The 10,836-nt window shown below is 56.1% G+C and overlaps 2 protein-coding genes across 3 annotated transcripts; one reads left to right on the top strand and one right to left on the bottom strand.

Moving 5' to 3' along the window:
• On the top strand, window positions 239–5,297 carry ACY1 (aminoacylase 1). Of its 2 annotated transcripts, none has more exons than XM_018066913.1 (15): window positions 239–480; window positions 808–962; window positions 1,794–1,858; window positions 1,950–2,054; window positions 2,366–2,460; window positions 2,719–2,795; window positions 2,882–2,971; window positions 3,072–3,128; window positions 3,473–3,546; window positions 3,632–3,681; window positions 3,807–3,951; window positions 4,033–4,101; window positions 4,680–4,759; window positions 4,885–4,945; window positions 5,029–5,297. In XM_018066913.1, exons 2-15 carry the CDS (start codon window positions 869–871, stop codon window positions 5,191–5,193), a joined length of 1,227 nt encoding a protein of 408 aa, XP_017922402.1. In that variant the 5' UTR covers window positions 239–480; window positions 808–868; the 3' UTR covers window positions 5,194–5,297. The 2 variants fall into 2 exon arrangements, with proteins under 2 accessions (XP_017922402.1, XP_017922401.1); XM_018066912.1 differs by having other exon boundaries at window positions 240–480; window positions 847–962.
• RPL29 (ribosomal protein L29) lies at window positions 5,970–8,251 on the bottom strand. The gene is made up of 4 exons (XM_018066911.1): window positions 8,126–8,251; window positions 7,692–7,736; window positions 7,327–7,391; window positions 5,970–6,457 (listed from the first exon to the last, which is right to left on the bottom strand). Exons 2-4 carry the CDS (start codon window positions 7,726–7,728, stop codon window positions 6,089–6,091), a joined length of 471 nt encoding a protein of 156 aa, XP_017922400.1. The 5' UTR covers window positions 7,729–7,736; window positions 8,126–8,251; the 3' UTR covers window positions 5,970–6,088.

Below are 10,836 nucleotides of genomic sequence, written 5' to 3'. Positions count from 1 at the left end.
AGGGGGCGCCCAAGCGGGCAGCCGCGACTTTTCCAGTCGGTGCCCGCCCTCTTCTTTTCTCGCCCAATCGGGAGGTTGCAGGAGGTGGGACGGGCTATCCAGAACCAAGGGCGGGGCCGGGGGCGTGCCCTGCTGGGCGGGACTGGGCCTGCGGGGGCGGGGTCAGCCAGAAGCTCGCCTCCGGGTGCGGGGCGGAGCTGGTGGCAGAGGCAGCTGCCCCTGGGCGGGCTCCTGAATCCCAGCCTCAGGTAACTGGTGGAGGCTGCAACCACTGGCGGGCGGGGACGCCCTCGCCGACTGGGCCTTAGAGTCTGGGACGGTCCTGATTCGCAGGCTTCGGTTCCGCCCTGCGAGGTCCGGCCACGTGGTGGGCGGACCAGGGCAGTTTTGATCCTGAGACCTCACAGGACCCCGAGTCCCGCCCAGAGTCCAGGGCGGACGCCGAGCGGCGAGCGCGGGCCAAGACCAGCCGAGAGCGAGGTGGGGGGCCTTGGTGAGGGGTAGCGGGATCTGGAGCTCCCTGAAGTGAAATCTAGGCAATGGGGAAATTTCTTTTGGGGAAGGGCGGCGGGAGTCAACTTGTGGGTTCAAACGTGGCTCAGTTACTTTCTAGCTGTCTCAGCTTCTTTGCGTTTTCCTCTGTAATGTATGCATTCAGAGGCACGAACTTCATGGGGCTCCTTGGGGGATTAAAAATAAGGAGTGGTCAGCACAGCGCCTGAAACAGAATGGGGGCTCTGTAACGGGGGACGCCCGGGGAACCGCCCTGGGGAGGGGCGGCATGCAGATGGAGTCCACCTGCGCCAGGTGCGGGGAGGAGTAGGCAGCCACTCGATTTGCCCCCAGCTCACCACGGCAGGGCAGCGCCATGGCCAGCGAGGGTAGCGAGGACGAGCACCCATCCGTGACGCTCTTCCGTCAGTACCTGCGCATCCGCACCCTCCAGCCCGAGCCGGACTATGGTGAGAACTCGGCGGTTTCAGGATGTGTGGCGGGGCTTCGGGGGCGGGGACTGTGCTCTAAACCAGGCAGCAACCTCTGTCACCCAGCTGAGCCTAATCTGCTGCCTCAGATGGCTCCTCCGCTGCTCTGCGTCGTTCCCTGGGCCAACAGACTTCTCAGCAGCCCCTCCAGTCTGTGCTGCTCCAAAAGTTACAACCGGCGTTTAGATAAGGAAATCTTCCCCCTCACTCCCCAGGACTTGCGGCTGGGGAGGGGAAGCACAGGCTCCCAGAAGTCTCCTGGGGTTGAACAAAGGCCACAGTCCTTAAGGAATCAGGCTTGGTGCCAGAGAACTGTGTACCTAGGTCCAGTACAAATCCCAGCTGGCGAGCCTTGTGTCTCGGAGTCAGTTTCCCCAAATTAAAAAAAAAAAAAAAAGTATTTATTTAGCTGTGCCAGGTCTTACTTGGTATGTGTGGGAGCTTTCATTGCAGCATGTGGGGATCTAGTTCCCCTACCAGGGATGGAATCCGTGCCCCCTGCATTGGGAGCCTGGAGTCTTAACCACTGGACCACCAGGAAAGTCCCAGTTTTCTCATCTTTAAGGAGGGTAACGATGACACCTGCTTCTCACTCTGGACTTGCCACCTGGCCTTCCACAAAGGGTCACTGGCCAAGAAACATCTTCTTCCTTGGGGACCGAGGTGCAAAGGTCTCTTATGGATGAGGAATTGTGTGGAGGCAGGTGTCTGCTCGCCTCTCTGGATGTCCGCCCCATCTCTGCCTGGGCCCGTGGGAGGTGAGGCTGGGTGGGGAGGCAGAAGTGGCAGCTAGGCTCTCTGTGTCCCCAGGGGCAGCTGTGGCCTTCTTTGAAGAGAGAGCCCTCCAGCTGGGCCTGGGCTGTCAGAAAGTGGAGGTGAGCATGCGGCGCTGCATGGGAAGGGGGAGGTGGACCTGAAGCAGCTTCTCGCCCTGCACTGACGACCCCTCCTCCTGGCCCTCTCTAGGTGGCACCTGGCCGTGTAGTGACTGTGTTAACCTGGCCAGGCACCAACCCCAAACTCTCCTCCGTCTTGCTCAACTCCCATACGGATGTGGTTCCTGTCTTCCAGGTGTCTTGGGGGTGTGGGAACACAATGTCCCACAATGGAGCAACCCTTGTGGGCAAAGTACAGACCCTCCCGTTCAACTGCAGGGTGCCCACAGTGCTGGTCCTGGCACAAACTTGACCGCATAGAGCATTACTCCACTCTGGCAGCCTCTGCCCAGTAGCCATTCCATGCCAGGGTGGGTTGGGGGTGGTGGAGGTGGGAGGCAGAGATGAGGGATGACGGCTGTCAGCAGCCCTCTTCAGGGCGGGACCACAGTTGGGCAAAGTAGGCTAATTTGGGGCTTGGGTCCCCCTTCCTGCCCATGCCCCCAGGAATATTGGAGCCACGATCCCTTTGAGGCCTTCAAGGATGCAGACGGCTACATCTATGGCAGGGGCGCCCAGGACATGAAGTGTGTCAGCATCCAGTGAGTGCCCTTCATTCCCGGTTTCCTCGCAGGGCCCAGGCGTGACTGGGGAGCCTCAAGGCCAAGGAACATCTTGACCCCTTACCTTGGGCAGGAATTCCTGCTGTGACCATTGCCTGGATGGGGAGATGGGGACAGAGACTTGCTGGAGTCACCTGCTAGGCTGTGGCGGAGCAGGGCCCAAGGCTCCAGCCTGCCTGCTCAAGCATCTCAGGGCTCCCCCCAGCACCCAGCTTACACCCTCTCCCTGCCCCTCAGATACCTGGAGGCTGTGAGGAGGCTGAAGGCTGAAGGCCACCATTTCCCCAGAACCATCCACTTGACCTTTGTGCCAGGTAGGAGTGGCTGGTGGGGGCCACCTTCAGGGGCAGGGAGAGTGTGTTGGGGCCCACCCTGTCTCACATTCTTGCTGCCTTTACAGATGAGGAGATTGGGGGTCATCAAGGCATGGAGCTGTTTGTGAAGCGGCCTGAGTTCCAGGCCCTGAGGGCTGGCTTCGCCCTGGATGAGGGTGAGCAGGGTGGCAGGCCACTGGGCAGCCAGCAGAGGTTAGGGAGGCTGCTAGTGGAGGCTGGGCCACTCCACCCTCTGAACCGCCTTTTCCTCCTCAGGCCTGGCCAACCCCACTGACGCCTTCACTGTCTTTTACAGTGAGCGGAGTCCCTGGTGTGAGTATGCACTTGGAGGGTGGGGATCACTGTGCAGATGGGAGGCTGGGCCAGAAGGGATGGGGTCCATCCACCCAGGGCTCCCCAGCACGTTGGCGCCTGAGTAGGCCTTGAACCCAGGGCCTCTGCCTCCCAGCCCCTTCCTACCCCGGCGTGTCTTTCCTTAGCTTGAGTGGAGGCCCTAACTGTGGGCAGAAACCAGCTCTAACCTGTGCATTCTGAGGGTGGCAGAGCCCTGCCTGAGGAGTTTGGAAGGAGGGGAAGGCCATGGGCCCATCTTGGGGCTGGTTGCTTTTCCAACCTGTCCCATTCTGAAGCCACCCCCTTCCCCCTGCCTCTCCCAGGGGTGCGGGTCACCAGCACTGGGAAGCCGGGCCACGGCTCGCGATTCATCGAGGACACAGCAGCAGAGAAGCTGGTGTGTGGCCCATGGGGAGGGAGTGTGGGGGTTCCTGAGGCTCTGTCCTGGGGCCCCTGTCACATGTCATCTCACACTCTCCTAGCACAAGGTTGTGAGCTCCATCCTGGCTTTTCGGGAGAAGGAGAGGCAGAGGTGAGGCAGCCTGGAAAAGGGCACGGGGCTCTGGGAGGGCATGCAAGGGAGGAGGTGGGGTTGAGCCATCTTTTTCCATCTGTTCCTCCTCCTTGCTGCCGGCTGCCCCTGCCCCCTCACCACAGGCTGCAGTCAGACCCACAACTGAAGGAGGGGGCTGTGACCTCCGTGAACCTGACTATCCTAGAGGGCGGCGTGGCTTATAACGTGGTACCTGCCACCATGAGTGCCAGCTTTGACTTCCGCGTGGCCCCGGATGTGGACCTGAAGGTGCCACCTCCACCTGGGTTGGAGGAGGGAGCCTGGATCCTCAGCCCAGTCCTCGGGGTCAGCTCACCTCCCTTCTCTTAGGCTTTCGAGGGGCAGCTGCAGGACTGGTGCCAGGCAGCTGGCGAGGGGGTCACCTTCGAGTTTGCTCAGGTATGGACGGGGGTGCCTACAATGGGGGAGTCATAGGAGCTGGGGAGACTGGGTTTGCTGCGTGTTGCTGTATACTTGGTATGCCTGCATACATCCTAACATTTCTTTAGCTGTGAGAGTTTTATTAACCAACAAGCATTAGTTGTAGAGGCCACTGTGGGTGCTGGGGAACACTGGGGAGTGGAATTAAACAATTTTTGCCCTCAGTTCTTACAGCATGAAGAGAGGAATAGACATGAGTCAAATAATTATATAAGTATGAACACACGTGATCCAGTAAAGGGTGGGACCTTATACTGTGTGGACTGGTAATTGGAGTCTTGAACCAGACTGAGGTCTGGGACCACCTTCTTAAGGAAGGGGCACTCGGGCTAGGATCTGAGGACGGATGGGAAGTGGAGGACAGAGGTCCTTGGCCTGTGGCCTTTGAAGGACTGAAAAAGGGCCTATTGCTAGACTGGCCAGCTGGATGTCTGGGTAGGTGGGTAGGGGTGTGTCCTGTGCTAGGCACAGCCTACTCTATGAATAGGGCAAGATGCCCAGACTCTGTCCTAATCCTGCCATCCTTCTCCCCACAGAAGTGGACAGAGCCCCAAGTGACACCTACTGATGACTCAGACCCTTGGTGGGCAGCATTTAGCGGGGCCTGCAGAGACATGTGAGCACGCTGGCCAGCCCTCCTCTCCCCTTCCCCTCTCTTCCACCTTCCTTTGCTCCTTCAATCCTTCCCTTGCCCTCCCTGCTTCCACATTGACCAGGAACATTCACATTCGCCCTCTACAGGAACCTCACTCTGGAGCCAGAGATCTTCCCCGCTGCCACGGACAGCCGCTATCTTCGCGCGGTGAGCCGCTCGCAGGAGGGTGGGCACTGGAGTGGTTCCTGGGTGCTGGCCTTCCCGCTAATAGCTCCCCTCATTCCCTGCAGGTAGGGGTCCCGGCTCTGGGCTTCTCACCCATGAACCGCACACCCATACTGCTCCATGACCACGATGAACGGCTGCACGAGGCTGTATTCCTCCGTGGGGTAGACATATACACTCGGCTGCTGCCTGCCCTGGCCAGTGTGCCGGTTCTGCCCAGTGAGAGCTGAGCCCTGTGCAGTCCAACCTCCACCCTGGACCACTGCCAAGGAGCCCTCTTCCCTCCTGCCCTACAATAAAGTTCTGTGGACTAGGGCCACTTCCGAAGTACTAACAGCAAGGATGTTCATGGAGCATCAAAGATATGCTTTACCGGTTTCAAAGATAACTACTTCAGAGATGAGGGACCATACACCATACCCGTTGCCCCGGTATATCAGTTAACTCCTTTTGAGCCTCCCAATGCCCCAAATGGTGGACTACAAATGACCACCATACTCAAAGGCCAGTCTTGAGGATCTGGTGTGACTGAATGGTGCTTCACTGGCTGCTCTGAGGACTAAGACAGTGGGCTGAACAGCTGATCCAGGGGGCAGAGAAGACGGCACTGTCATACAAGAAAGATAGTGCCACCACTGCTTGGCCTCCTGGGGGCCCGTTCACCTCAGAGTAGTGAATGCTGCCCAAGCCTGCTAGGAACCTGGAAATCCTCAGGCCAGAGTGCAGAATTCCCTTCTTCTGGGTAAGCCTGAAGACCTGACGAAGGTGTTCAGGTTTTTTTCTCTCCTCACCATCCTGCCCAGTCCAGCAACCTGTGCGTCCCAGTATCCCAGAAGCACCCACCCACTCACTCACCGGGTCCCATTCTTGCACTTCAAGGCCGTATTTCCCGACTCACACACGGCACCAATCCAGGAAGGCTAAAACTCTACTCCCCCACAAAACATTGGTACCCACCTGACCCAAACCCTAGTTCCAGCCCTGGGATCACAGACACAGGCTGACCGACAGATCCTGTCTCAGATTTATTTGTACAAATAGCACAGGAGGACACCAGCCCCACGCAGACAGCAGCCCAGGGGGTCACACCAGTCCTTCTGTCCTCACACCGGCAGATGAAGGTCCCTACTCCGGAGCTTTGGTGGGGGCCTGGGCACCCTTGGCAGCTGGAGCCGCAGCCGCAGGTGGCTTGGCCTTGGCTGGAGCCTTGGCCGGAGCCTTGGCCTGGGACTTTGGCCGGCAGAGCCTGAGGCCCTTGGCGATGCGAGCACGGGCGCGCTTCCCGAGCTTGGGGTGGGCGATGTAGGCAAGTCGGCTGAGCTTGCGGCTGCCGCCTGTGGGCATCTTGGGCTTGACCTCCTTGGGCTTGACGAGGGCCTTGACAGCCTCGGCACGTGCACTCATGGCCTTCGCGTTGTTGGCCTGCATCTTCTTCAGGCCCCTCTTGTTGTGCTTCTTGGCAAAGCGCATGTTCCTCAGGAACTTGGGGTCTACCTGGTAGGCAAGAAATGTACTGAGAGCTGTGAGTGCAGCATGTAAGGGCCAAGTCACCCTTGGTCCCCCTCTCTATAGCAGCACCTTAGAGACTATCAGGCCTATTGGGAGTCGAGACAGCATCAAGTCAACCTTAAATGCAGAAATAACCTGAGCCTTAGAAACTACCGGCAGCCAAATGCGTACCACCACGCCAAAAGTCAGTAATGCCACCCTGCTAATGCTATACACAAAACACATTTTCAGGGCTACATGCCCAGAGCCCAGGAGAGTTCAAATGCAGGTGCAGAAAGAAAGAGGAAATTCCTACAGCAGGATTTTGGTTGAGTCTTCCCTGAAAACCCCTTCAGGGACACCCACCCCCTCCTCCTCCTCAAAAAATGTCAAATTCCAAGGTTGGTACAACAGATTCACAGCAAACAAGGTGTAAGAGACTAAGGGAGGGAAAAGGGGGAGGGGGAGAGACCAATGGTACAGGGGAGAAGCAAAGTGGAGAGAGGGCACAGTTCTGCTCAGACCCCATGGCATCAGCCTTCCTAGCACAGAGTCAGATCAAGTCATATGGGTGGTCAAAGTGGAATGGAGTGCTCACAAGGTACCAGGTACCCACAGGCAAGGCCATCCTTTCCCTGGAAAGGCTCTGGGTGACCAAGGGAGATGATCAGACTGCCCTCAGGTAGCAGGTTACCACTTGACCAGGGGGTTATACTCCAAGCCGATAAAGGCCAAGTAAAACTTTATTACAGGCCTGGCAAAGCTTGAAGTCCAAGTAAAGCGAAGGACAGTTAAGCACATGAATGAATGAAAGACCCTGTCTATGCAACTGGAGCCAAACAAACACACTCATGTGATTTGGTGCACACACTCACCCCCTTAAGAGATTCGTATCGTTGTGATCGGGGTTTCTTGATGCCGTTTCTATGCCATTTTCGGGCTGCGGGACAGGGAAGGAATTAGACCAAAGAAAGAGATTTCCTCTAATATGACAACCATCACAGCTGGCAACCCGGGGAGAACGATAACTTCCCATTATTTAATACTTGTTTAAGAAACCCTTTATCACTGAATGCAAATGGGTATCTCGAGGCTTATTAAATCTAAACCCCAAAGGTAATGCTGAAAGTAACATCAGTCTCATGCCCATAGTAGAAAATGTGCCTTCCTTCCCTGGCAAGTATCCCTAATCCTTGCTAGGACCCGGAGCATTCGATGAAGGCTGGGCCAGGGAACTTACACTGGTTGTGCGTGGTGTGGTTCTTGGACTTGGCCATGTCTGCACCTGGAGAACGAGAGCGGAGATCAGAGCTGGGGGCTCGCCAGACTGGGTCTACCTTTTCGCCCTGATCTAGAAGATCGTGCAGCCAGAACGAGGCTGAAACAGAGGCATGTGCCTCGATTCACTCTGCAAGACCCGACGCCAGTCTCCCCCTTCCAAACTCAGGTTAGGGTACCTTGAAACCAACCCCCAGCCGCAAGATTGCGCTCTCCCCCTAAATCTGAATTCTCCCTACTGGTATCCACCCGGTGAAAACCCATGAGCACCGCCCCCGCCCCGCGGCCTCCGCTCCCCACAGCCAGGCGCCGGTCTCCCAGTCCTTCCCAGGCCTCGCGCCCCACAGCCATCCAGGAGTCACGGATGGCTCTGGATACCGCGCGGGTAGCACTCACCCGGGCCCTCAGATGCCGAAGCGCATGGGACCGGAAAAGAAAGAGGAAGGCCGCGGTGCAGCACGGGAAATAGGCTCGTCGCAGCAGGAAGGCACTACTGGAAAAGCTTCCCCCAACGCTGTGAAGAAAGGTTCCTAAGCCCGGAGGATACAATCCAGACAGGAAGGCAAGGCTAACAAGCCGGGCCGGCTCGTTCAGGTTTTGCCTCCTATTTTTCCTGGACTTGAGTCTCAGGTCTCATTAAAGGTCTTGAAGGCGACGGGGGTCCTTGAGGAACACACGTGAGGCGGGAAGTGACAGGAAATTAGTGTGCCGAAAAAAGTACCCCTGGCTACTGTGTGGAGAGTGAACTGTAGGGAGCAGAGGAGAGGAGGCAGAGCTGGGAGGAATCTGGGACAGGACTTGACCTGGAGCTGAGTGGGGACACGAGGGGTGGATCGGAGTGGATAAAGAAACACACTAGACTGGGCTTGGGATGCAGAAGGTTGGGGAGGAAAGAAGGCCAGTGTAGCGCTTCAGTTTCTGGCTTGAACAAGCGGGTGAAGATAGGGGTCTTGGTTGCTTTATTCTGAGGGAGCCAATGGCTCCGGTGTTTCTTTACTTAAAAAAAAAAAAAAAAAAAACTTTTAATTTATATTGGAGTACAGCTGATTAACAGTTTTGTGAGAGTTGCAGGTGCCCAGCGAAGTGACTCAGCTATACCTATACGTTTATCCTGGATGTTTTCTTTTTAGATGCATTAAATGTGATATGTCTGTTGATACCCAAAATGAGTAAACCTTGCCTCCTGATAACTCTATTGCCCTGTAAAGTCTTACCCCTACATTTTATTGTTTTCCCACACAGCGGTGGGGTCTGAGGGCACTTTTCTTTATTTTTTCTGGCCACACCATGTGGCATGTGGGATCTTCCCCCAAACCAAGGGTTGAACCCCTGTCCTCTGTACTGGGAGCATGGAGGCCTAGCCGGACTGCCAGGGAAGTCCCTGAGTGTACTTTTTAAGATACAAATCAGATCTTGTCACTTAAAGTCTGCAAGCGCTTCCCCTTGCATTAGAGATGAATTCTTTACCTCCCCTAATGCTGGCAACTCATCATTCACTTCTCTCCACCCCTATGGACTTCTTTCTTTCCTGCCAAGCACAAATACTTGTTTCTGCTTCAGGGCCTTGGCACTTGCTATCCACTCCACGTGGACTGCCTTCTTCCTGCTCTTTGGATGGTGTCCTAGACTGCCCCTAGAACAGAGATCTCTGCCCCATCTCCGCAGTTACGCTGTGTCGTCTTATTCTGTTTGCTTCCTTCATAGAACTTGCCCAGCCTCTAATTACCTGTTTTATTTACTTGTGTATGTGTTCATTGGCTCAAGCACCATGAGTTCAGGACTAGTTTGGTCACTGTCATTTTCCATTGCCTGGCACAGCACTTGATGTAGAACAGGAGATTAAGAACCCTCCACCCCTGTTCCCCCACCACCACCACCCTGAATGGATACTCCTTGCACTCCTTGGCAGGCAAGTTCATAGACTGATGGACACATGTTGCAGAGAGTTGGGGAGTGAAAGGGAAAGGAGGGTGTGGGGGCTGGACACACAGGTGACTCCTTACTGAAGCATTCCTGAGAAAAGGGAGAGAAATCTGGCAGGTTGAGTTAGGGGAATGAAGAGCAGGCTCAGATGCTCCAGGGGTGACCGAGTGCCAACAAAGAAACAATTGAGGGTTTTTCCTAGCTGTCCAGTGGTTGAGACCCCCCCTTCCACTGCAGGGGGCACGGGTTCAATCCCTGGTTGGGGAACTAAGATCTCACACGCTGTATGGTGTGGCCAAACTTTTTTTTTTTTTTAGAGAAAGAAAAAAAATCAGTTGAGGCCAGGAAGAAAGGTGTCTCTACAGCAGCTAAGTCCTTGAGGGGTGCTGAGAACAGGCGGACGGAGCTGGTGGGAAGAGGTGGGGACGATAGGAGGTGGGAGTGGTGCAAGGCCCCAGGGTGTGGGAGAGGTGGGGCCAGAAGTTGGGGCAAAGAGGGGAAGGGTTTTTCTGGTTTTGGGGGGTTTTTTGGTCACACTGCACCTCTTGTGCAGTGAACTCCAGGAGTTGGTGATGAACAGGGAGGCTTGGCGTGCTGTGATTCATGGGGTCGCAAAGAGTCGGACATGACTGAGCGACTGAACTGAACTGAACTGAACTGCACCTCTTGTGGGATCTTTATTCCCTGACCCGGGATTGAAGCCACACCCTCAGCACTGAGTCTTAAGCACTGGACTGCCAGGGAATTCCTAGAAGAGAAGGTTTTTGACTCTCACACCTTGAGAAAGGGAAGCACACATGGTAGGGGCTGGCAAAGGAGGCTGTGACAGCTTTAAAGGAACCAGGCTGCCCCACTGTGTGGCTTTAGCTGGCAGTAGCTTTCACAGCTCCTAGAAAGTGATCAGTGACACACGCTGAGGACTTGTTGCCGGGTTGTTTTGACACTGGCAGAGTGAGCAGTGAGCAGGGAGCCATAGCCGGATGGGGAGGCAGACTCAGAGGTGGATGACGGCCGTGCAGTACCCATGGAGCTGCTGTGGGGATGGGTCCAGGGCAGAATCCCAGCTGAAGGGCAAGGGAGGAGCCAATGACAAGGATGAAGAGTTTGGGCTGTGATCTGAGGGGACCATTTTGGGGGCTAAAGGGAACCATGATCGGGAGCCATTGGCCTGCCATGCTATGCAC

This window comes from Capra hircus, chromosome 22, assembly GCF_001704415.2.
Source record: "Capra hircus breed San Clemente chromosome 22, ASM170441v1, whole genome shotgun sequence".
Taxonomy (NCBI): domain Eukaryota; kingdom Metazoa; phylum Chordata; class Mammalia; order Artiodactyla; family Bovidae; genus Capra; species Capra hircus.
This window is presented reverse-complemented; position numbering and strand designations above follow the sequence as displayed.

Bases quoted from the DNA above. Each gene is read 5' to 3' on its own strand.
- ACY1 (XM_018066913.1), top strand. From the start codon at position 869: ATGGCCAGCGAGGGTAGCGAGGACGAGCACCCATCCGTGACGCTCTTC. The intron at 3,952-4,032 runs GTGCCACCTCCA...CCCTTCTCTTAG, and splicing joins CCCCGGATGTGGACCTGAAG to GCTTTCGAGGGGCAGCTGCA. The intron at 4,102-4,679 runs GTATGGACGGGG...TTCTCCCCACAG, and splicing joins TCACCTTCGAGTTTGCTCAG to AAGTGGACAGAGCCCCAAGT.
- RPL29 (XM_018066911.1), bottom strand. From the start codon at position 7,728: ATGGCCAAGTCCAAGAACCACACCACGCACAACCAGT. The intron at 7,392-7,691 runs GTAAGTTCCCTG...CCTGTCCCGCAG, and splicing joins CCACACCACGCACAACCAGT to CCCGAAAATGGCATAGAAAC. The intron at 6,458-7,326 runs GTGAGTGTGTGC...CTTGCCTACCAG, and splicing joins GATACGAATCTCTTAAGGGG to GTAGACCCCAAGTTCCTGAG.